This window comes from Zeus faber, assembly GCF_960531495.2.
Source record: "Zeus faber genome assembly, chromosome: 14".
NCBI classification, from domain to species: domain Eukaryota; kingdom Metazoa; phylum Chordata; class Actinopteri; order Zeiformes; family Zeidae; genus Zeus; species Zeus faber.
The window spans coordinates 29,145,914-29,169,508 of record NC_137200.1 but is presented as its reverse complement, the minus strand read 5'-3'; the positions used below and the strand labels follow the sequence as shown (position 1 = coordinate 29,169,508).

The following is a 23,595-nucleotide window of genomic DNA, read 5'->3' as shown; positions in this document are numbered from 1 at the left end:
GTGATGGTAATGATTGTAAGTCAGTCTCTCACTGACGACATTGTAAGTCGTCAGTGAGAGAGAGACACATTGAGGACAGATTCCATTTGAGGAGTGCAACAAACCATCTAAAAATAGAGATATTAAAGCTATTCAATTAAGATTAATTTAAAATGTGCATTTTTATAGGATATAATGTTGTAATGATGGTTCCCATGGATAGAAACCGTTTGGGTTTCCAAAAACAGCACTGTTGTGATTTTAACTTTGCTGCTGTGCCACAGCACAACCCAGTCTGCATATTATTGACGTCAATTTCAATAACAAAAGAAGTAAAGTAAAGGAAAGTAGGAAGTGCAAGTGTAGAAGGACAGTGCCCTGTGATCATGGAACCATCAGAGTAAAGTGCCAGGAGATATTTTAAGGAGCGAGCTAAGAAGAAGGTAGGAGGACTTTTTGGCACAGGTGACGTCTGGCCGATCAGCGGGAGGGACATTTTCGTGTTTTGTCCACGTCAGATGTAGTGACTTCTAGTTTTGGATTTGAAATCTTAAACTGATTTGGTGCAGGACCAACACAACTTTATCTCATCTACCTTTGCTCGTCGGGAATTTCTGAAAGTAAGGATGTACTAAAACCAATCAACCGTGAACGCCCTTGGCAATAGCATTCGCACAGGAGGATGGTCAAATAAAATAAAGACACAAGAAGCCGTATCCAAAACGCCAGGAGTCTGCCTCCTGGCCCGAAAGAAAATACAGAAATAAAAAGGAAAGCACCCGGTCCCTGCATTAAACAATGCTTTTCCAGGGTAATTATGGCTTTTGAGGCGACCGAGCAAAATACAGAAAAGACAAGATGACCGAGTTTCCAATTTACAAGTTTTCACTGTCGTAGGTCAAGTAAAGAGTTTTAGACTCCGCTTGTTCGACCTAAATCCTTAAACTACACCTGTTTGAATTCTCCAAAAACAGAAGAGTACAGTCATCAACGTGGAGCTCAGCCCTGCGGGGGCTTTAATTATCTACAGTCAAACCCCCCCCCCCCTGGCTCAAGAGAGTGTGGAGGACGTTGTCATGGCAGCGCTGCTAACATCTACATTATCAACATAAATACACTATAAACATATGAACATGGAGCCATGAAGACCCCCAACAATGTCCTTATCACCTCAGATCAAAGTGATGTTCTTCAACACCTGCCTGGGTCCTGGTGATGGGGATAGAGACCTGGAGACCTGATAATTTCAGAAGCCACCCCGCACTACGGCCGGACGCCATGGACGCCGTGGACCGCGGGGCTCAGGCCGTGCGCCGTGGAGGGATCAGAGGGTCGATGTTTTTTATATCCCGGCCCATGACCTCACAGGCTCATTTCACCGATGAGCACACACCAGAACGGAGAGAATGGAGCAACAGAGAAGCCGATCAACCGGCCGTCATTAAAATCGGCCGGTGCAGACAGTTGCCGGTTGAAAACCTGCATTTACAGTGTACCTGGCCCCTTCAGGGCACACGGTCTGAGAGAGCCCTTCGTTTTTGAAGAAACAACGACAGAATCCATTTTGTGGCCGAGCAAACCCTTCAAAGAAGACCAGCTAAAAGCTATATAAAGAAACAGGCAGCAGTGATGGATCATTTACAACTGAAGGATGGAGGATGACTCTTATTGTGCTTTTCTTTCAAACGCTGCCGAAAAACACTTCATGATAGGCAATACTTGATCAATTCAGCCAAATAAAACACGTACCAACTCACTCGGTTGCCAAGTGGATTTGGGTCAGGTCAGAACAGGTTCTAATTCTACATTTGGTTTTGTGTTTACTTTGTGTAGAATTTACACAATATGAACATTTTCTGCAACCATCGACTTTGTAAACGTGGACAGAGCTTTGCATGACACACTGTGGGTTCATCGTGTTCCTTTCACTGAAAGAAGAGTTATCCAGAGTCATGTTTCTAAATGAATTGTGCCGCTAACTCCACTGTCATTCCAGTAATCACAGGTTATTTTTTACAGAATGGTCAATAAGCTAAGATAGCTCAACTAAGAGGCACAATACTTTGGCTGATGTTGGATAACTGGATCCATGGAGTAATAAATGTTACAATTCACTTAGATCAATGGCTCTTGGTACTGGATCAGAACTGGGGGGTGAGGGGGGGGGCACTAGAGGGTAGTGGGGACTAGTGGGGTCAGATGGACACGCTGCACCCATTTAATTCTGTGCTTGTGCCTCTAAAAAGCCACATCTTGGTCATTTAAAATATGCAGTTGTCTTGTGTTGACATCTTATAGAGCCCAAGTCCTGTACTAAACTGAAGTTTGGACAAACCTCAAAAATGCCGTAAACAGCCCGAGTGCCGTCGCCGTAACATCATACAGACGACGCGTCAGTTATTTACTTGCCCGACTTGACTGACGCAGCCGCCTCAACACTGATGCGACACGGGAACAGAACCCGACCGGGTCTGTCCCTCTTGAGAACTGGGAGGATGTCGGTACTTTCCCAGAACAAGTTCTTTGATGACTTTGTATTGAATCACGGCATTTAGACGTAACTCGACGACGACGGCGAAGACGTTCAGAACGTCGCTCTCCCAGCGACGGTGTTCCAACAGGCTTTACAGCGCGGCACAGTCCAACATGGATTCAAGGTTGTTTCATTAAGAAAAAAAAAAAAGACACTTGAAAGGCTGGTGGACGAACCCTGGAGGATGAACGGCGGTGATCCTCCAAATGCATCATTGAAGGGCACAATGCACACGAGGAGGAGGAGGAGACTTCACCAAGCGATGGTGTTCAGCTCCAGCAGCTGTGTTTCCAACGTTTTGTAGGAAGTGTTGTTGTTTTTGTGCTCTCAGCACCAAGACTCTTCTGGGTGATGCACTACAGCAGCACAGCCATTGAAACGTGGTGGTTGGTGGATCCTTCAGCCCCAGGCTTTGACTCAGCCCATAAGCAATCACAGTGCTGATGGTATAATGTGCTCAAATACGATCACACTGGTGACTGGTTCAACACGAGGCCAAATAAAAAGTGTGTGAAGGTTTTTCAACATAGAAGATGTTAGATGGCTCTATGGGGGGTGTACTTATTCTGTTGTTGAGAATAAGTTTGTTCTATTGACCCCAGACTTACAGCGAGGATCACGCTGACCAGTAGGCATAATAAGTCAAATCAGAACCTCGGTATTTAAATTATAATTCAACATTGTGCATCCCTAATATCTCCATAACCAACTCTGTATTTACAGCACCAGCGGTATTTCAGCGACAGCCACGCCCGACCAAGCAGCCAGAATCAAAGCCGTCGTTTTCGGGGGGACCTACGTCGCAGTCGTAGCAAATCTACTCCCGTGCCCTCCGAAACGATGGGTTGCCGGTGAACACGCAGCAACGGGTTGATGTCTGTCCCCGCTGGTGGACGGGGGGGGGGGGGTTAGTGTCCAGGGTGCTGGTGGGAGGTGAAGGAGGGAGGGGGGGAGAGGGAGGCCAGTGGGCTGCCGTGAGGGGTTGAGCACAGTGTGACGCCTCCTCCCAGCGGAGCATCGGTAACTGCCTGGGACACACTGGTGACGGAGGCAGAGGGTGGGAGGGAGGGAGGGAGGGGAAATAGAGAGAATAGAAGAGAGAGGTCAAAGAAATAGCAAGGAAGAAAACAAAAACCAGGACGAATGAGCGGAACACAGAGCCATACAAGGCAGAGGGGAAGAGGAAGAATGAAGAGGTGTGTGGCGGAGCGAAAGGAAAGAAAAGGGGGGGGGCAAGAGAAAGGAAAGAGTCACAGAAACCGAGATTACACACATTATTTGTATACATGCATTTGTGAAGTGTGTGTATGTGAGAGAACCCTATGTCATCTATGTTTTGCCTTTAAATTTACCTGACAGTGTAGCTATTGAGGTGGGCGGGGTCAGTCACCCCGGCAACAAACAGCTTCTTGGGGGGACCGTCAGACTCCGCCCCTCCTGAAACAGACCATTCACCGGGAGAGAAACAGTCATTCTGGTTTTACGCAATGAAATTCAAGGACTTTCAAGTACTTTTTTTTTTTGGCGCTATTTTTTCATTTTCAAGGACTTCAAATAATACATTAAATAAAACAAATAATATATAAAATAATAAACATTGTCTATTTATATTAGTATACCTACGATTAATGTCATTATCTGTTATACGGTTCTATTTCCATCCATGCTGTATTAGGTCTATGTCGTAAAAGCAATTCTGGAAAGTTTTTATTACATTACGACTTGAATAACAAAACCAGGGGGGGGGGATATCACAGGTTTTTGATGATCACAAAGGGCTTTTCAAGCACTTCGGCACAAAAGGGGCTATTTTCAAGGTATTCCAGGAGGCCTCCTTCAATTTCTGAGCGCCTCAAGGAGCTGGTGAGGACCCTGTCCACCAATCATCGCAAAAACACGCCGATTTGGGGAAAAATAATCCAACTTCCCTGACCTAACGCACACACACACACACACACACACACACACACACACACACACACACACACACACACACACACACACACACACACACACACACACACACTTAAATTACCTTTCCGCTTCAGTGGCGTCAGTACGGGCCATCTCACAGTGGAACTCATCACTGGTCTACAGGTGGAAATACAACACACAGGCACAAGAGTCTTATTAAAAAACAGTATTAGTATTAGTATTAGTATTAGTATTAGTGATGAGATGAGTAATGAGTGAAGAGTGAGGGGATTTGAAACGTCACAGAGTCAGACGTACCTGAACCTCCTGGTGGGGCTGGGGGAGGAGTTGGGAGTGACACCACCGTCCTGCGACTGGAAGACCTGAGAGGAACCAAGCAGGACGACACGGCCACTTGACATGACAGACAGGAGCTGCCGACAGGTTTCCGGGCGGCACGCAGACACGCACGTCGCCACACCTCCGCCAAACGCCCGTGGCCATGTCTATTTACTGAGCGTTTCTGATTCCCCGTCACGTTTGAACGCCTCGAAGGTTTGCGAAGCAAAGTTATTCTACCGCCGCTGTCACATCAACACGTCCGCGTCCATGTGTGCTGAGCGGTCGCTTCTTCTTCTTTCTTTTTAATGATCCCAAGACCCGACATTATCACCATACTTGGGATTTTAGGATAATATCGCAAATCTGTATATTTTGCAATAGGTCAAGTATCGAGATGCGATACAGCGAAATATACGGCGGTATATTATTCATTCCTTTGTGCTTTGACTGCAGTTGAAAACGCATCTTTGTTTTTCTCCGTCTTGGTCCCCGTGCGCACGGAGCCCCTCAAGCGCTGGCGTCATAACCTCAACTCGCTCGTTTGTGCGTCCGTGGGGGAGCCGCCGACTGTACGCGCGGTCGGCACAGTCGGGTTGAATTCATGAGTCATTCGACCGGTTTGCCGTGTCTGTACTAAAAGTTTAAAAGTCTCTCCAGCTTTAGCGATCACAGCCGCGCAGCACGGTGCATGGACATTATCCTCGTCGATGCCACTGTCCTTGCTGCTGTCACACCTGAGCCGCCTCGGTGGATTCACGGAGTTTATGTCACGTTCGTCGTCGGGTTTTCTCTGTGTCGTGATGTGGACATGTTGCGGACACTAAATGAGCAGGGGTCTTCAACCTTCGTCAGCCCAAGGACCCCGTGATGGATAAACAAACAGAGCAGGGACCCGAGCTGTTTTTTTTGAACATTCTGTGTTGCATTTTAAGACTTTTATTTTTGACTTACTTCCGTTAGTTTAGTTACGTTAGTCGACCGGTCACGGAGCGTCACTGCTCTCGCGTGGATAAAATACATTGAAATCCACCTTTTTCTTGTTTTCACAAATAAAGCTTTCACAAATCTGAAATAGGGTTTGAAATTCTGTTTTGGCTTTTTATTATAATGTAGTCCAAGTTGAACTACTTTAACACAGTGTTTTGGTTTTTCAATCCAGGCCTGGTCTTAGATGGCCCGTGTGTGTGTTTGAATGAGGCATTATAAACGTTATTATGGGCTGGGTTTTAAAATGCAACACAAACATCTAGGACCTTGCTCTGTTTCTCCGTCCCCCCAGGGGCTGAAAGAGGCGCCCGCTCTGACGTAGCATTCAAACGATCTGTGGTTTGTCGGCTTCGGCAGCGCCGGCCTGGGCCCAAACTCTTTTTGTTCCATGTTCTGTCGCTGTTGTTTTTTTTTTGTTTTTGTTTTTCTTTCCCCTTTAAACGTAAAACAGTAAAATAAATGAAATACTGATTTGACTTGAACTCCTTGGCCCCTGATCGTGTCTGTAGGAGGAATTACCCCCGACGTGTGATGGTGCCACTGGCTGGCCGAGGGGAGCGGCACCAAACTGGAGGAACTGAGAGAGAGAGAGAGAGACAGGTGGAAGGAGAGAGAGAGAGAGACAGGTAGAAGGAGAGAGAGAGACAGAGGTAGAAGGAGAGAGAGAGAGAGAGGCAGACAGAAGAAGTAAGTTCACTTCACTTTAAAAGCGTCAAAGAGGCTCAGCGAGTGCCTTGAGGGTGTGTTTTTGTGTTTACCTCAGTCTCTGCAGACTTCCTCTCAGCGCCATCTCCATACTCTCCTGTGAGAGACACACGAGTATCTTAAAAGTCCAGTGAACACGCGTCTCCTTCAGATATCGTAAACATTTGCAGTCGTTCCAACGCGCGTGTCCAGCGCAGCTCCATTGTCAGAATTACGTCAGCCGCAGGGTTAGGCTGTTGTCACGTGGCTCAAGATCTTATAGAGCGACCAACAACATGCGAACCAATTAGTGTTGTGCCTTTTGGTGGCGGGAGCAGGGTTCCTCCTGGCATTACAAAATGAGATTCAAGGACTTTCAAGTACTTTTTAGGCACCGTTTTTTTCATTTTCAAGGACTTCCCGCAAAACAAATATAATCCATTTTCAATGTATAATGTCTTTAATATAGTCTCATTGTCTATTATTTATATTAATATATATATATATATATATAATTTCTGTCTGTTCCGACCATGCTGGATTACATTGACGTTCTCCTGCATCATCTATTTGTTAAAGCAATTCTGGAAAAAGTTTTATTACGTTAGGATTTAAATATCAAAACCTGGGGGACCATCACAGGCGTTTCTTTCCCAAGCATATTTCAAGCACTCCAGCACAAAAGGTACACACTATCTTCAAGGTATTCCAGAACACGCACACACACGCACACGCACACGCACACACACACACACACACACACACACACACACACACACACACACACACACACACACACACACACAGAAAACAAAGGGCATCAGGAATCAGAATACAGGCCTGGTGAGATGAAAACACACATCAACACAACACACAACACACAACACACACACAGGGACGCGCTTGCCTCACCCGCGAAGGGCAGCTGGGGTTGATGGAGACGCTGCTGCGTCTGTAGCGGGCGGAGCTCACAGGGCTGAACACCGTCATGCCGTCACTGCCGAACACGCGCGCACGCACACGCACACGAGCACACACACACACACACACACACACACACACACACACACACAGTACAGTAAGACACTGGAGGTTTGGAGGGTTGGTTACACACAGCTTTGCATTATAAATGATTGATGCTCAGAAGGCGTGATCTCAAGTTTCTCTTCAAATTAGGTCAGAAATATTCCGAACGATCTGATCTCATACCTACCATAGCATGAATCTAAACCACTCTAAATCGACAAGTCACTGTGGGGAAAAAAAGCCGAGGGCATTTGGCTCAATTCATGTTGAATGTGAGTGACTGATGCACATTCTTCCAAAATAAATAATGTTGACAGAATTAAATGATTTTTGTGAGGATTCCATTCACGACCCGGAGCCGAGCCGACTCCTCTGACTCGTTAAACAGACTGAATCAAACGGACAAAGAGCCAGAAAACGCATTGAATCTTTTTAACTGAGTCTCTCGTAAAAAAAAAGGCAGAATCTCCAAAAACAGCCGATCTTTCCATCACTGATTCGGCAGGAGTGTCCGATAGTGCCGAAAAGTCGGCCCTTTTTGAAGATTTGCCTCTTTACGGGTGACTCTGTAAAAATATTTGTTGTGACAACTTGGTTCTCTAAATGAATGACGTTTAAAAAACCATGACCTCAAATTTTTAATCACACAGAGCCGGAGTCATTTGGGAGAGTTTTATTTGAAAACCAGGGTTTTTAGTATCTATGGAAGCCCGTTTCCTCCACATAAGGAAAAGGGGGTGGGAGGGGGGTGGTAGCTCAGGAGGTAGAGCTGGTGGTCTAGTGATCTAAAGGTTGCTGGTTCGATCCCAGGCTCCTGCTAGCATGCTGTAGTGTCCTTGAGCAAGACCCTTAACCCCTCATTGCTCCTGATGGCTGCGTCCGTCGGTGTTTGAATAATTGTAAGTCGCTTTGGATAAAAGCGTCCGCTAAATGACAAAATGTAAAATGTAAAGGAAAAAATTTTGCTTAATTCTGACCTTTTTTTCTCACAATCGTAACTTTATTTCTCACAAATATGACCCTTTCTCATAATTCTGACTTTTTTCTTTTTTGCCAATCAGGCAGCATTGTCTTAGGCGCGCGCTTTCCCAAACAGCGAGATCTTGTTGTTGCTGGTAGAATGACATGGTGTCAACCTCGGCCTCCTGATCGCTGGAGAGAACTCAGTCCAACAATCAGCCCTGACGGAGGCCAGACCAGTCGGTGGAGCAGGGGCCTCCTTCACACACCAACACCTTCAACCTTCAGGCTGACAACATCGCTACTGGTGGACACATCGAAAATGTCCCAGGGATTCACACGCCGTGGAAATCTCCTGAGACGCCGCCCACGTGGCGGTCGTCGCCCGAACGATGTGGGATGTCGAGCGCATCAGCTGCTGTGTTGACGGCCTCTCCCAAACAAAAATGATCCGGCTTGAAACACACGGTACAACGCCCACAGCGGCCCACAAGTCATCGCAGGCTGTTTTATAACCGTCACCGATAGTAACGGACGTCCAGGACGTGGGCGGCTCCACCGTGCAGCCGACGGCACCGGCGCAGCGGCGACGCAGAGGTGCCTGCGAAGCTCCCTGAGCGGGGAGGGATCACAGCGTGCGAGCCCGTTTTTGGGCGGGGCGTTTTTTCGAAACGGCCGAGAGAAGAGGGCCGCTCCGCCGGCTCCGTTTTGTTTCAAAAACAGCAAACCAGTGAGCATATTTATCAGGCCACATTTTGCCACTGCTCGGATTTGGTGAAAATAAGAGGGGGTAGGGGGCTGCCATCAATGATACACACCCATTTGCAGCCACAAATATCACGCAGTTGTCATCGTCGTTAAAGTAGCTTCTTAAATTTGTAAAGAACGACAATGTTATGAAGCTGGTCATCACCTTTAAGCCATTCAAACCGCCGACATCGGTGTTGATTGTTCGACAAAAGAATTGTTGAAAAAAGCTGGATACTATGAATTTCACTCATAGATACAATTGGGCTGAATATAAATGTCAGCGTTTATTTATGATACACTGTACGTATGGCTTCATTTTTATATTATAAATATTAGAATATTTAACTGGCGCCGTTCCCGGAAGTGAGTTCCCCGTTCATTCACTCCATTGACGTTTCAGAAAACCCTTCCATAAAGAGTTTTAATCCTGGAACCAAGCCAACCACCGCGAGATGAACCGTGAGCAGAAAACATTTGATTCTGGGGAGAGAGAGAAAAAAAAAAAAAAAAGGCAAAGGTACAAGACTGTGTACATAACGTTGGTATTTTAAGAGTGAAGGAACTACACATCCCAGAAAGCACGGCCAATAGTTTTAGCTCCTCCCTCTTGCTCCGTCCTTGTTGGCTTCCCCCAGCGAAAGGAAGAAGGAAAGAGAGAGAGAGAGAGACAGGGATGGAGGGAGAGACAGACAGTGAGAGAGAGAGACAGGGATGGAGGGAGAGACAGACAGGGATGGAGGGAGAGACAGACAGGGAGAGAGAGAGACAGGGATGGAGGGAGAGACAGACAGGGAGAGAGAGAGAGAGAGAGAGAGAGAGAGAGACAGGGATGGAGGGAGAGACAGGGATGGAGGGAGACAGACAGAGAGAGAGAGAGAGAGAGAGAGTGAGAGACAGGGATGGAGGGAGAGACAGGGAGAGCGAGAGAGAGACAGGGATGGAGGGAGAGACAGACAGGGAGAGAGAACGAGAGAGAGAGACAGGGAGGGAGAAAGAGACAGACAGGGACAGAGAGAGAGACAGGGAGGGAGAGGCGTCATCCCTCTCTCCTCTTCCAGGTCCTCGTCACATGTTTTCTTACTACGTTCACGTCGTCGTTGTCGTCGTCGTCGTCGTCGTCGTGTGTTTCCCGTCGCTCAGGCCGGAGACGTTTTTTGATTGAATGAAAAACGACGTCAGAGCAGAAAACCAGCAGCGAAAAGAGCAGGAACGTAGGACTGTGAAACCTGTGTCCTAACCTAAGTAACAGTTTGATTGAAAACAAATACAAGAAATATAAATTTAAAAAACTCGGAAGTAAACCTTCCGAGTTCTGTTCTCGGAGACACTTGTAGCCTTTTCAAAAGTGTGTTTGATATTGTTGTGAATCAGTCTTTCATGGCTGCGTGGCTTGGCCTCGAGGTGTAATACCACTGACCTGACACTGGAGATCATGGGGGCGCTGTTTGACCGCCGGAGGGCCCCGCCCCCAGCTCCGCCAGTTGCGCCTGCGCACTGGTCCACTTCCATCCGCTCCATTGCGGGGCTCCCCGGCGCCTGGCAGCCTCGGTGGCGGGACAGCGATCGAACGAAGGCGGCGTAGGGCTCGACGCAAGCCCGCTGGAAGCCCGAACCCGCAGGCCTCACTTGCAGCGGGGGAATATCGCCGCTGCCCTCGGTCTATCGCATTTTCGCTATTATTTGGTCAAATCGTCGAAACGTTGACCGCGCGTCGCGGCTTCACGGCGTTAGTCAACTTTTTTCTTACGCGGATGTCAAAAGTGACTTTTAGGGTTCGCGGTGCAGATAACTGCAAACACTCCGTCTCAGAGAAAAACAGCGCGGCGGACTTTTCCGCAACTACTCCGACATGTGTAGACGCCCCTCGGGTGAAGTCTTTCCATACCGGACTTGGCGGCGGCGCGCAAATCCCAAAACGCCGAAGGAAAATATCAAAAATTAACTATTTGAAAGATTTTACAATATAGTCCTTCACCAAATAGAGGGACTTGGCAAACTGTGAAAACAGCGCCGCTGTCTGGCCGTAAGAGGTATTACACAACGCGACGGGCCGCATCGCAAGAGGCGTGAACGCTGAACGCTGCGCTCACGACACTGGTGCAACATCTCGACCAGGTCGATGTCATGGAAGCTCCGACGTAAGAGAAAATACTGAAGCGGAGAACGACGCTGAAGAAAATGCAGATGCGCTGTGCGTTCGTTCGTTGACTCCATCTACGTACATCATCATTATGATTATTATTATTACTATTATTCCGTTACTGTACATACCCTGTTGCGTACTGTTTCGAATGTATATGTTTTGATTGAACGTTTTGCTTTTAGTTGTTATTTAAAGAAGCAAAGATGGAACAACAGCCTAATCGTCGAGAAAATGAACAATACATTCAAAAAAAATAAATAAAAAAAAAAGCAGTAAAAACCATCTTGATATAAAAACATGCTCCATATACTGGCGGAAAAACACAGGACTATGCTGGAATGATGACAGAGGAAGTAGCCTCGTAGGTGATAATATTAATGATGTACCACATAATATCATTTTGTATATTATAGTTTTTATGTTGCGTATATTTTATATTTGTCATTATTATTATATAATTTAATATAATTTTATTGTAAATATTATTGGGGGGGGCACTGATTTCTATTGATCTGAAATATTGTTTTGAGATTAGTGGGGGGGGGGCACAGCTGCTCTCGGTCAACATGCTTATAAATAGTTTGGGGCCGTGAAAAGTCGAGACGTTTATTTGCCTTCGCTCATTCCTTCCATCCCGGCGCGGCCGCGCGTCTCGAACCCTCAACTGCGAACGGGTAAACTGATGCAGTGGAAACTTGACAGTCGGTCAATCTTCTGTTTTGTTTTTGTTGTTTTGTTGTTGTTGCTGTTGGTGTTGGTGTTGGTGGACGTGCCGCGCCGCAGCGGTGATGTCGAAATGTGCGGATGAAGGATCTGCTTCCATCTGCTTCCATCTGCTTCCATCGCCGTCACGTCGAAAAATTGTGAAATCGGACACCGCGCAGAGACGCGCTTAACCCCTTCCTCCCGCCTGCCCCGAGCAGAGCAACCCCCCGGCCCTCCCCGCTAACTCACAATACAAAGAATGAATCATCATAATCATCATAATCATCATAATAATAATAATAATAATGATAATGACGATAATAATAATAATGACGACAATAATAATAACACTATAGCGGCTCCTGGTGCGTCTCACTGGGCCGGGAGGGAGGGAGGGAGGGAGGGAAGGGAGGGGACGGAAAGAGCGCTTTCCAGAGGGAGTTTCCCCCACGACCATACCCACTGAGTACTTACTCATGGTGTTTACAAGTCCACTTGGAAATGGCCTTGGCACGCAACCTTCCCGGCGAGGACTGCGGGGGAGCGGGCAACTGATCCACACGGATGCGACTGAGTAAGACCCTTGAAAGACTCTTAACGTTCGTCTTGGTCGCAGGTTGACGTGTGACGTATCGTCGTAGCTTTGCCTCCACAGCGTCATGCCACTGGTGCTGTATCAACACCAGTCACACCTTTATGACACCTCAATAACTCTGTAATAAACTAGCTAGTGCCCAGTGATCATTCATATTCATGATGTATAGGCTTCCCTATGTACCATAAAAAATAATTTATCCTAGCACATAGTATTGCATTTTTCATATTCTGTATATTTGTATACATCTGACTATTTTCGGTTTCTATCTTTTGTATATATCTGAAAAAAATATATGTATACTTTTTCACTTTTTATTCTATTTTATTTGATTAATATTTTTATTCCCCATTGTTTTTCATACTGTTGAGCTTTTTTTATGATAATTGTCTACAGAGAACTTCACCATAACAAATTCCTAGACTATGTAAATGTATGAGCTTACAGTCAGGTTTATTTGTATATTGCATTGAACTGAATGGATTTGATAAATAATTCCGACTTGTTATATACAGTACCTTGTACCAGAAAGACAGACACACACACAGATGGTTTATAGAGTCATAACACGGCACTTAACATATTGAAATCATGAGATTATATATATAATTTGCTATTACATTGTAGTATAAAACACTGTTAAATGACCTATAAATGTTGAAAAAATATACATTTGGATTATGAGGGGACTTCATTTGTCCAGAAAAAAAATTGAATGTCCCATTATTAAACCATATAGTATTGCATTTTATATGTTCTGTACATTTTTATATATCTCACTATTTCTGTTCTGTAATATTTAAAAAATTGGCTATTTTTATATATTTGACAATTTGTATTCATTGATATATTTTTTTACTTTACTTTTTATTCTATTTTATTTTATTATTCTATTTATTCCCATCATTCATTTTTTCGGACTGTTAAGCTTTTTTTTTATGCTAATTGTCTGTAGTGGCTTTAGTGAAGTGCACCAAATCTCACGGGTATATGTAAATTACCTGGTGGAATAAAGCGGAATATAATTGTGAGTCTGATGTGCACGCACATACTGTACATATAAACCAGATGACAACTGCAAACTATCTCACATTACAGAATATGGAAATCAACACTGATGTCCTTTACTCACAAGATTTGTTTTGCTCCCCCACCAAAAAAAGAAGAGAGGACAATGGAGGGCGGGCCAGCAGAGAAAGAGACAACAGAGGAGAAAGATGGTGACGATCATCATCCCGCCAAAAAGGTGGTGGAGGAGGAGGAGGAGAAGGAGGGATCGAATGAGCTCCGGCGTCAGACGTCTTCTTCTTCGTCCTCTTCTGCGGGCCTTTCCACCATCCAGGACCACCTTCCCATCATGCACTGGGAGGACCTCAGCCTGCGGATAGCTGAGCTGGAAAAGCGGGAACGGGAGAGGAGGGAAAAAGCAGAGGTCAGCCATGCAACCCAGGGTTTTAAAGCCCATGTTTGAAATGCTGCAATGGGTCAAGGTTGCGGATTATAAGTCGCGAGTGGTGAAATCAGCAGGCGGCAAATTAACTGCGTACCCAATTTTCATGTTCCAACGTTCTGATGTCAATATATGCCTCATCTTCATAAGGTGGATGTGTATTATTACTCTGTTAAAGACTTACTCTGTGATAGTGGGATGAAATGAAATGAAAAGACGATTAAGCAATTATTCGAGTAACAATCATCAACAAAATTTTTTCGACCACAATGGCCCTAATGAATCAAATCAGGGTGGCTGTACACCTGTTGCTCGTTGGTTGGTCTAACAAGCAACAGGTAAAACCCCCATCCCCACACACAACCAGGAGAGGAGCCATTGTCATGACATGCTGACCATCTGCTCCGTGGCTTGTTCTATCAAGCCCCCTCTCCAAAATAAACTTGTGGTTTCAACCCCGTCGTCTGTGTCTCTGTGCCAGAGGGCCCAGAAACTGCCACAGTGGCACCTGAACAGGGACTCTCCAGCACGGGGAAGGGACGCAGAGGGGCCGTCCGAAGACGCCCTGGAGCCACCAGCAGGTCAACGGGCGGCCCCAGCACCAACCCTCTCCCGACTGGCAGAAGCAGCACACAGGGGGTCCGGCAAGGACCGGGGTAGACGCAGCCGCAGCAACCACCACGGGTAACTCCCTGCAGCTAGCTCCTCCACCCAGCAGCCACCGCCTTGACCATCCAGCAGCCCCTGCATCAGCCAATCCCGGCTACACCTCCACCAGCCAACACAGCAGCTCGAGGCCCCACGCCCCAGAAGGAAGGAAGGGGATTCTGCATTGTGGCCCTGGGGGAGGGTCGCCGGTGGACCGTGCTGTTCCGGGGAACCAGGTCCCCTGGAAGTTATGTTTTGTTGGACTTTTTTGTTGGTTCAAGGTATGGGAACCCTGTTTCAGAGTCCAGTGTTCATTTATTTAAAGTATAGGAACTCTGCGTCAGTCTGTATTTTTAGGTATGGGAACCCTGTGTCAGAGTCCAGGTCTCTCTGCTTGGGAGGTAGTAGGCTTCGGCCAGGGATTCTCCCTGTCCTCCGTTTGGTGTTGGGAGTATGTGGTGTGGGGATGGTGTGGTTTGAGTAGCCACACCTGTCCTGGGTCTAGGTAATTAGGCCCAGGATCAGTGTGCATGTACACCTGTTGCTCATTGGTTGGTCTAACGAGCAACAGGTACCCCACAGGTAACCCCTATCCCCACACACATACACGCAGGACAGGAGCCATTGTCATGACCTGTGTCCATCTGCTCCAGGGCTTGTTCTATCAAGCCCCCTCTCCACAATAAACTTGTATTTTCAACCTCATCTTCTGTGTCTCTGTACCAGAGGGCCCTGAAACTGCCACAGTTACTTGATTTAAAATTTATTTGTTCTAGATTAGGAAGTCCTAGACTAAGGTAATGAAGGACTACTCGGCTGCTTCTGTCTGGTTTTGGTGCTGGTCTTAGTCCAGATAATCCATTTTCTCTATTGTTAAGATTAAGAATATTTTAAACCATGACTGAGAAAGGCCATTTCAGCTTGCCCAGATTAAAAGTTTTATTTAGTCTAAGATTAGGCCTAATCTGTGTCTGTGAAACCTGTATTTTCAGGGCAGGAAAGTGATGGAGCTCTGGTCGGTGTCGGGAAGAGGAAGACAGGAGGAGTGTCGCGGGGATTTGTGGAGAGCACCCTGCGACGAAGAGGGGGAAGACACGTTGCGATGCAGAGTCGCCGTCGTCACGTCGAGGTGATGGACAAAATAATTTACAACAATCGAGCCGTTCATGCACACTGCAGAATTCTGTCTATAGCAATAGGAGTATTTTCAAAGAGATGGATGGATGGATGGATGGATGGATAGATACACCAATCAGCCACAATATTAAAACCACTGACAGGTGAAGTGAATAACATTGATCAACTCGTTCCAATGACACCTGTCAAGGCTGGGATATATTAGGCAGCAAGTGAACAGTCAATTGTTGAAGTTGATGTGTTGAAGCAGCGTAAGGATCTGAGCCACTTTGACAAGGAGCACATTGTGATGCTGGACGACTGGGTCAGAGCATCTCCACAAGCACAGGTCTTGTGGGCTGTTCCTGCAATGCAGTGGTTACTACCGACCAAAAGTGCTTCAAAGAAGGACGACCGGTGAACCGGCGACAGGGTCATGGGGCCCAAGGCTCATTGATGCACGTGGGGAGCAGAGTCCAGCCCGTCTGGTCCAATCCAAAAGAAGAGCGACTGTAGCACAAAGTGGTGAAAGTTTTCATGCTGGAAAGGTGTCAGAACACACAGTGCATGGCAGCTTGCTGCATATGGGGCTGGGTATCCGCAGACCGGTCAGAGTGTCCATGCTGACCCCTGTCCACCCCTGAAAGCACCTACAATGGACATGTGAGCGTCACAACTGGACCATGGAGCAATGGAAGAATGTGGCCTGGTCTGATGAATCACCTTTTCTTCTACATCATGTGGATGGGTGGGGTTAGGGTCCGATCCGATGGAGCATCTGTGGGATGTGCTGGAACAACAAGCCATGGGGGCCCCACCTCCAACTTCCAGGACTTAAAGGATCTGCTGCTAATGTCTTGGTGCCAGATACCACAGGACACCTTCAGAGTCTGGAGGAGTCCATGCCTCCACCTCACAGCTGTTTTGAGGACACGAGGGGAAGCTACACAATATTAGTGTTATTAGCGGTGGTTTAAATGTTGTGGCTGATCCGTACGGATGGATAGATAGACAGATAGATAGATACATAGATAGATAGATATTATTTTAAAGGGAACCTATAATGACCTTTCCAACAAGTTAATATAGGTCTCTGAGGTCCCCAAATCATGTCTTTGAAGTTTTTTGCTGAAAATACCTCTCAGATTATGCATTCTAGCCATTCTAACATGAGTCAAAACCCTGTTCCTGACGTGCTGTTTCAGTGTGGGTCGCCTCCCTCCTGAGGCCCCTAGTTCTGTGAGCCAATGGTGTTTGAGCATAAGTAGTAGTGTTCTGTTGTAAGTTTGAGGCGAGGAATAAGAAATCCAGTTGCTGAATATTCACTCATATTAGATCTACAAGGTGTTGTTAAAAAGTTTGTTCCAACTTTCGCAAGGCAAGGGTTAGGCAGTTGCACCGCACGGGGCTTTTTTGTTTCATGCGATTAGGAAACGTCAGAAGATAAAATTAATAGATGGTTTTGTTTGGATAAACGCGTAGCTGATTGTGCGGCGCAGCCTACAGTCAACCTACCGCATACTTTTTTTGTAAGAAACACACAGCACAATTATTTATTTTCTAAATACTTACATTTCCCTCGTCTGCAGTTTTCTCATGGACAGTCGGTATTAATAAAGTTTTGTGCTAGTTTGTGCAGCAAACAGAGCAGTTCCCATGTTTAGGTTGTCCGGCAGGTTGGTAGTTGGTAGTTGGTAGTTAGTTATCCAGCCGTGGGTGGAGTTATTCAGATGGAGGGCGGTTCTAAGTGACGTAGGAAGGAGACACAAATCTGAATGGCTTGTTGAATCACTTTTTCTGACAAAGGCTGCTAAAAAAGGCTGACTGGGTTGTCTTATTTTCACAGTTTGTGTGTTAGTAGGCCCATCAGAGACCCAAATGTATGTGCACAAGCACTGAAAAAGTGAGTTTTCCATATTAGGTCCCCTTTAATGACAATATATTGAATCGTGACTCATATAACCAACACACAGATCCATGTTCCAGTGATCTCATGCGTTCTCCCTTGTGCAAACAGGTCTCACAACCACAAAAATCTACAGCTGTGCTTCATCAACAACAGTGAAAGTGAAGAGGAAGAGGAGGGGTTCAACAAAAAGGTCAGATTCTGAATTCTGTTTTTGTTTTTATGTGGGGTTTCTCTTTTACTGTGTTTGAGGGTTTGTGGTCAGGGGTTCCATAAAATTCTCCTCAAATTTCTCCAAACAAAGCAGGAAAAAAAACTGTGTTTTTATTTTAGATCATGTATTTGTGTTCCTCAGTTTCTGAATTTGAAAGAAAAAAAACGCTCCATGCATGGCTGCTTAAACCCTGACTCTTTAACACAGGGTTTTCAATCCATAAGAAGATACTGTAGTATAAAGATAGAGCGTGAAATGCCCTGAATGTTCCTCCATATTGCTTATCTCTCTCGAGACTGTAAAAGTTGTTTGTACGGATAAACTTCAGTTATGACAGACAACTCTTTAAAATGATCATTATTTATTTTGCATCGTTTGAGTTGTGCGTCTGGACTCCACTGCTCATCATTCCCGGTGATGCGTACGGCAGACATAGGCATACTTAATGAGTTCCAAATATAGTAGTGATGAGCTTGAATCCACCCACTGGATAGAAGAGTAGAGCCCAACAGGTGGATGCTCGGGAGGTGCAGGCAGCAAAGCAGGCAGCGCAGCAGGGACTGTCTGAAATAGGCCGGCCCATTAGGGCGTGGAAGCATGTGGCGCCGGCAAGTTGTCTGACAGAACCAACTCCATGAGCTGCGCCCCATTTGACTCATCACGAGGGGGCCGCACGTTCCCAAACCGTCTTCATGGAGGTTGTCTCTTTTCAGGTTGCCACAAGGACGGGCAGCAATGGTTCCCACGCCTCCGGGTTGAAGGAGGAAGTGGCGATCACGCTCAGAACACTGAGAGACAAGGTGTTGGCAGAACAAAGAGAGAAGGAGGTGAGCTTCACGTCTGCTGGAGGGAGGGAGAGAGAGAGAGAGATGGGGGAGAGAGAGAGAGAGAGAGAGAGAGAGAGAGAGAGAGAGAGAGAGAGAGAGAGAGCGCATCTACAGACGGAAGAGAGAGCACAAATACCGGACAGGAAATGCCAGAGGAGTTGCCAAGAGAGGGGGTGTGAGTGAGGAATGGAAGGAAAGAAAGAAAGAAAGAAAGAAAGAAAGAAAGGGCGTGATCAGGAAGAAGGCATAGAAAAGACAAGAGAATGCTGCAAAAAATCTTGAGTCAAGCTCATGATGTATGGTTTATGGTCTCCAAAATTCTCATAAAATGATATAGATTTTATTATTTGTTTGTGCTGCACATTGATGTTTGTGAAATTGTATACACATTTACACATATCAACGTGTGTGTGTGCGTGCGTGTGTGTGTGCGTGCGTGTGTGTGTGTTTCTGCGCTAGCGACTAGCCGGCAGCTGTGTGGTCACCAAGTGGAAGCATCTGGAACTTTGTGAAATGAGGAACTGTTCCATCAAGCAGCTCAGAGCCCTGAGGAAATCACTCCAACGACACATACATGGTACAAGCCCACACACACACACACACACACACACACACACACACACACACACACACACACACACACAGTCTGAAGCCAGATTCACACCGAATCTGACAAACGACAAAAACAAACCGCAAGTCCATTCATTGCGATGGAGAGTCGGATTCCGACACAAAAAGCTGTGTGTTGTGGAATGCGGATGCGTTCAACTTTTCCAACTCATGCGACAAGTTTCGGTCCGACACTATGACAGGAATTTACGTCAGTCGAGTTTTTTATTGGAATTGGGCTTAAAACTAAGAAAATAATTCACTTATTTGAAATAATGACGTTATAAACGTTGGTGTGAATTGTGTGTAATTATAATGTATTTTTCAACGCCATATAAAGAACATTTTTAATTATCAAAAAACTAGCTCTGCCATTTTCCCTGACATAATAATGATGCAAAACCTCAGATGCCGTTCACGTGGCGGCCACGACGGGGAGGATCCGACTGTCGGATGCAGTTACGTATTCTGTGTGAAGGAGGCAATTCACACAAACACACACAAAGAAACAACTATTTAGTCACACACACAAACAGACATTCGCTCGCCCCCAAAAACACATGCATGTAGACCTACACACACACACACACACACACACATACAGTATACACACACAAAGCATCCACACCCACACATACAGTATAACACACATACACACATACATACAGTATACACACACAAAGCATACACACACACACACACACAGTATAACACACACACACACACTCTCACATACACACACACACACACATACAGTATACACACACAAAGCATACACACACACACATACACATACAGTATAACACACACACACTCACACACACACACACACACACACACACATACAGTATACACGTAGAGTATAACACACACACATACAGTATACACACACAAAGCATACACACACATACACATACAGTATAACACACACACACACACACATAGAGTATACACGTAGAGTATAACACACACACACACACACACACACACATAGAGTATACACGTAGAGTATAACACACACACATACAGTATACACACACAAAGCATACACACACACACACGTACACACATACATGTCCACGTACACACACACAGTAGATTACAGGTAAAACTTAGTAGAGCACTTAAAAAAATGTTGGGTTTTTTTATATTCTTATCAGGTGGACATTTTCTTAATTTGTTTTAATGGACAAATCAGGTTTTGATATTTTGAGGTTTTAGATTGTATTACCTGCAAAGATGGAAATGTTCCTATTTTCATTCCTTGACTCTGCCTGGACTTTTGCTCCTCCTTCAGAGCTGAGCTCGGAGCTGGTGTCCGACCTGCTGGTGCGGGACCAGCTGAGGACCAAGCAGGACGCCATGCTCCTGGATGTACAGGACCTGACCTAACGCTGCAAACACACAGCGTCAGCCGCAGACAGCCATGTTGACCACCCAGCATGTTATCCTGACCCTAACACTGCGGAGGGTTCACCCACTACTGAGACCGGGCAGGAAGCAGCACCCAGTTGGTCCTGCGGAAATTGTGGTTTCTGGTCAGCCCAGCAGTTAGTTGTCAAGTTCTGCAAATCAGAACTTCAGGGTTACATTTTATTGGCCTTGATCTTGATCCAGCCCTGATATTGGCGACAACATCCACGCTTTGGGAGGGGGCACGTACATTGTCTGGACACTGGTAAATGGGGAGCGACCTGAATATTCAGCTCGGGAGAACGGGGCGGTAATCCTGGATTCAAGAAGTGACCTTTCCTGACACACAGGCTGTCAACCAATCTTGACCTGGACAGACTCAGAGGAAATGATAGGACGAAAAAGGAAGTGACACAAAGACAAAGCTGCCCTGCTGGCAGAAGGAGAGCCTCGACCGTTAGAACCTGGTTCAGATTCTGACTGTGGGTACCGCTGCTGTCTCTCTCTGGCTGAGCTTGCTGTGGACACCTTGGCTTCCTGGATACTGTATCCAGACATATTTTGCACAAGTTAGCAAGAAATTAACTCACATAAATCACTGCATTTTTAATACAATCCACTAAAATTGCTCATAGACTTTAGCACGATGCATGGAGTATTCACAGTGCCTTACAAGTGACTGCATCAACATTCAGCGCGACTTACTCAGTGGAACTTAAGACCCATCCAGCTGCTTTGCCATTCTCTAACTATTGAGCTACACATAAAACAGGTGGTTTGTTGTAGTTACACTTGGGAATGGAACCTGCAACCATTGCAGCTTAAGTGCCTTACTATTACCACTGAGCTACAAAGGTAATGGAACCTCTAACCATGGCAGTTTTAGTGCCTAATACCGTTTTTACACCAAAATAAGCGCGCATATGCGGGTAGACCCGCAAAAATATAGGGGGTTGGCTCCTTACCCATTGCCAGTAGACGAGTATGCCTTTCTTTTTTTTTCTTGCGTGTCACGTTCAATGTCACGAATGCACCGGAAAAGGGACGTGTCATGTTTCCAGTGTGACTGTGCCAGGGACAGTGCTGGAGTGGCTCAGAGCCCGCCGGGGAGCGTGGGGGTTCGCCGGTCGAAGTGGTTCCCACAGAGGGGTCCCCACACTCAAAACATTTCATGGTCCCGCATACGGGAATCAACTTCATCAACAGTCAATAACTTCTGATTCTGATTTTGGATTCTAAATCAGATATGAAAGGTTGCATGATACACGGACATTCCTGTCCATTTATGTGCCAATGTCCGGAACGTCAATGAGCATTATAGTATTGCGCCGGAAAACGCGATCGGAGCTGGAGCCGATAAATACCATGACTACTGCAGAGTCATTGTCCCGGGAATGAGTGCAGATTGTAACCTTTCCCACTAAAGACAAAAGCCATATGTTAGCGGGTGTTGGAGGATTTTTGTGCAGTGGAAAAGGGGCATTACTCTTCCCATTAAGCTACAAAGGGAATGGAGCCTCTAACCATTGCAGTTTTGGTGCCTTACTTTAACCATTGAGCAACAAAGGGAATTGAACCTCTAACAGTGGCAGTGTTGTGTAGTCTTGCCAAGCTCTACCTAAGACGCTATGCTTGGCTACTCTTCCAGTTTCTTTGTTCACCAGTCAGAAAATGACATCAAAGGAATCAAAGGTAAGTTAAATGGGGGAAAAAGAGATCAATGAGACCTTTACTCTGGGTGGTGGAGAGTGAAGGCCTTGTCCTACAATATTCAGGGATCACGTTGTCCACTCCGGTTGGTCCTTTCAGGTTAAAGGCTTTTTTTTTAAATATTTACTTGCGACAGTGAGGCACGAGGACAAAGCCTGCTTTTTAAGCAATGGACCAATAAAAGCAAATTTGATGCTCAGCCCTTATGCTTCGTGCAAGGATCACACAAAGAAGGGATTGTTTTTTTTCACATTTTCATATTCAGATATTTTCGACACATCAAAAACGGGAACTTAGTCCTTGAACCTTGTCCTTGAAGGTTCTCGCAGCGTGAAGAATATTGTCTCCCCATAGTGGAGGACAATGGGTTAATTGGCATTGCCAACCCCTTGTACTGAAAATGTGTGATATAGATTGTATTTTTTAATGAATGACATGTGTAACTACAATGTAAAATCAATCGTTGTGTGTACCGCCGTTCCTTCTCACGACTCTTCCGGTTCCATTATTAGAGAATCGATGGCATATTAATTGACCAACGATGTACCGTTAAAAGCTTTAGAGTGGCTAAAAGGTCCGGTGTATTTCTAATATTTACCTTCTTCCCAAAGTATTTTGTATCCAATAAACGTCACGCGGTTATTAAATTTGCCCTGCGGCCGCCGTGTTTATTCATGCCACTGCTACCTGCGCACCGTGTGACCTCTGATTGTGTTATGATTCTTGAGCACACACGGCAGCGCCATTAAATAAACATCGAATAAACATCTCTTTGTGGGCCGACCCGAGGCCAGCGCGTGTCTGTGCTGCCAGCCCCCCTGGCGACCAGCCAAGCTCTAAGTGAAGCTGCCAATCCCGACCGTGGAGAGAGGATGGAAAGATAGCGAATAGAGAACGAGAGGAACCGAGCAACAGGGCCGAACGGTGACCGACACCCAGAAGAGAGAGGACCGAAGATATTTTGACCGGAAGAGCATCGGGTGAGTGACTCAGAGTGGACCACGGGAGGTCGTTTGTACTAACCTGTGAGCGTTATTTAGAGAATTATTTTACAATTGCTTGGAGTAGTTCAAGACTAGTAATT

General features: G+C 45.9%; 2 protein-coding genes across 5 annotated transcripts; one reads left to right on the top strand and one right to left on the bottom strand.

Moving 5' to 3' along the window:
• Nucleotides 1-3,420: 3,420 nt before the first annotated feature.
• Nucleotides 3,421-10,693, bottom strand: LOC307240027 (P2R1A-PPP2R2A-interacting phosphatase regulator 1; the record flags this gene model as incomplete). The annotated part of the gene is made up of 8 exons (XM_080013602.1): nucleotides 3,421-3,550; nucleotides 3,865-3,949; nucleotides 4,548-4,603; nucleotides 4,745-4,809; nucleotides 6,275-6,332; nucleotides 6,514-6,557; nucleotides 7,352-7,436; nucleotides 10,593-10,693. The coding sequence occupies 8 exons, from the start codon at nucleotides 10,691-10,693 to the stop codon at nucleotides 3,421-3,423; spliced, it is 624 nt and encodes a 207-aa protein (XP_079869728.1).
• Nucleotides 10,694-12,471: 1,778 nt separating this feature from the next.
• On the top strand, nucleotides 12,472-23,162 carry LOC307239652 (schwannomin-interacting protein 1). Of its 4 annotated transcripts, none has more exons than XR_013844482.1 (7): nucleotides 12,472-12,597; nucleotides 13,782-14,050; nucleotides 15,709-15,845; nucleotides 17,850-17,931; nucleotides 18,666-18,779; nucleotides 19,246-19,356; nucleotides 20,686-23,162. XR_013844482.1 is itself a non-coding variant. In XM_080013156.1 (7 exons), the coding sequence occupies exons 1-7, from the start codon at nucleotides 12,588-12,590 to the stop codon at nucleotides 20,778-20,780; spliced, it is 825 nt and encodes a 274-aa protein (XP_079869282.1). In that variant the 5' UTR covers nucleotides 12,472-12,587; the 3' UTR covers nucleotides 20,781-23,162. The 4 variants fall into 4 exon arrangements, 2 of the variants coding, with proteins under 2 accessions (XP_079869282.1, XP_079869283.1); XR_013844483.1 differs by lacking the exon at nucleotides 20,686-23,162 and adding an exon at nucleotides 19,797-19,833; XM_080013156.1 differs by having other exon boundaries at nucleotides 19,239-19,356.
• Nucleotides 23,163-23,595: the final 433 nt, after the last annotated feature.

What these genes read in the sequence shown, in the direction of transcription:
- LOC307239652 (XM_080013156.1), top strand. An exon ending in AGGAGGGGTTCAACAAAAAG is followed by an intron (nt 17,932 to 18,665) that starts GTCAGATTCTGA and finishes GTCTCTTTTCAG; the next exon opens with GTTGCCACAAGGACGGGCAG. An exon ending in CAGAACAAAGAGAGAAGGAG is followed by an intron (nt 18,780 to 19,238) that starts GTGAGCTTCACG and finishes TTTCTGCGCTAG; the next exon opens with CGACTAGCCGGCAGCTGTGT.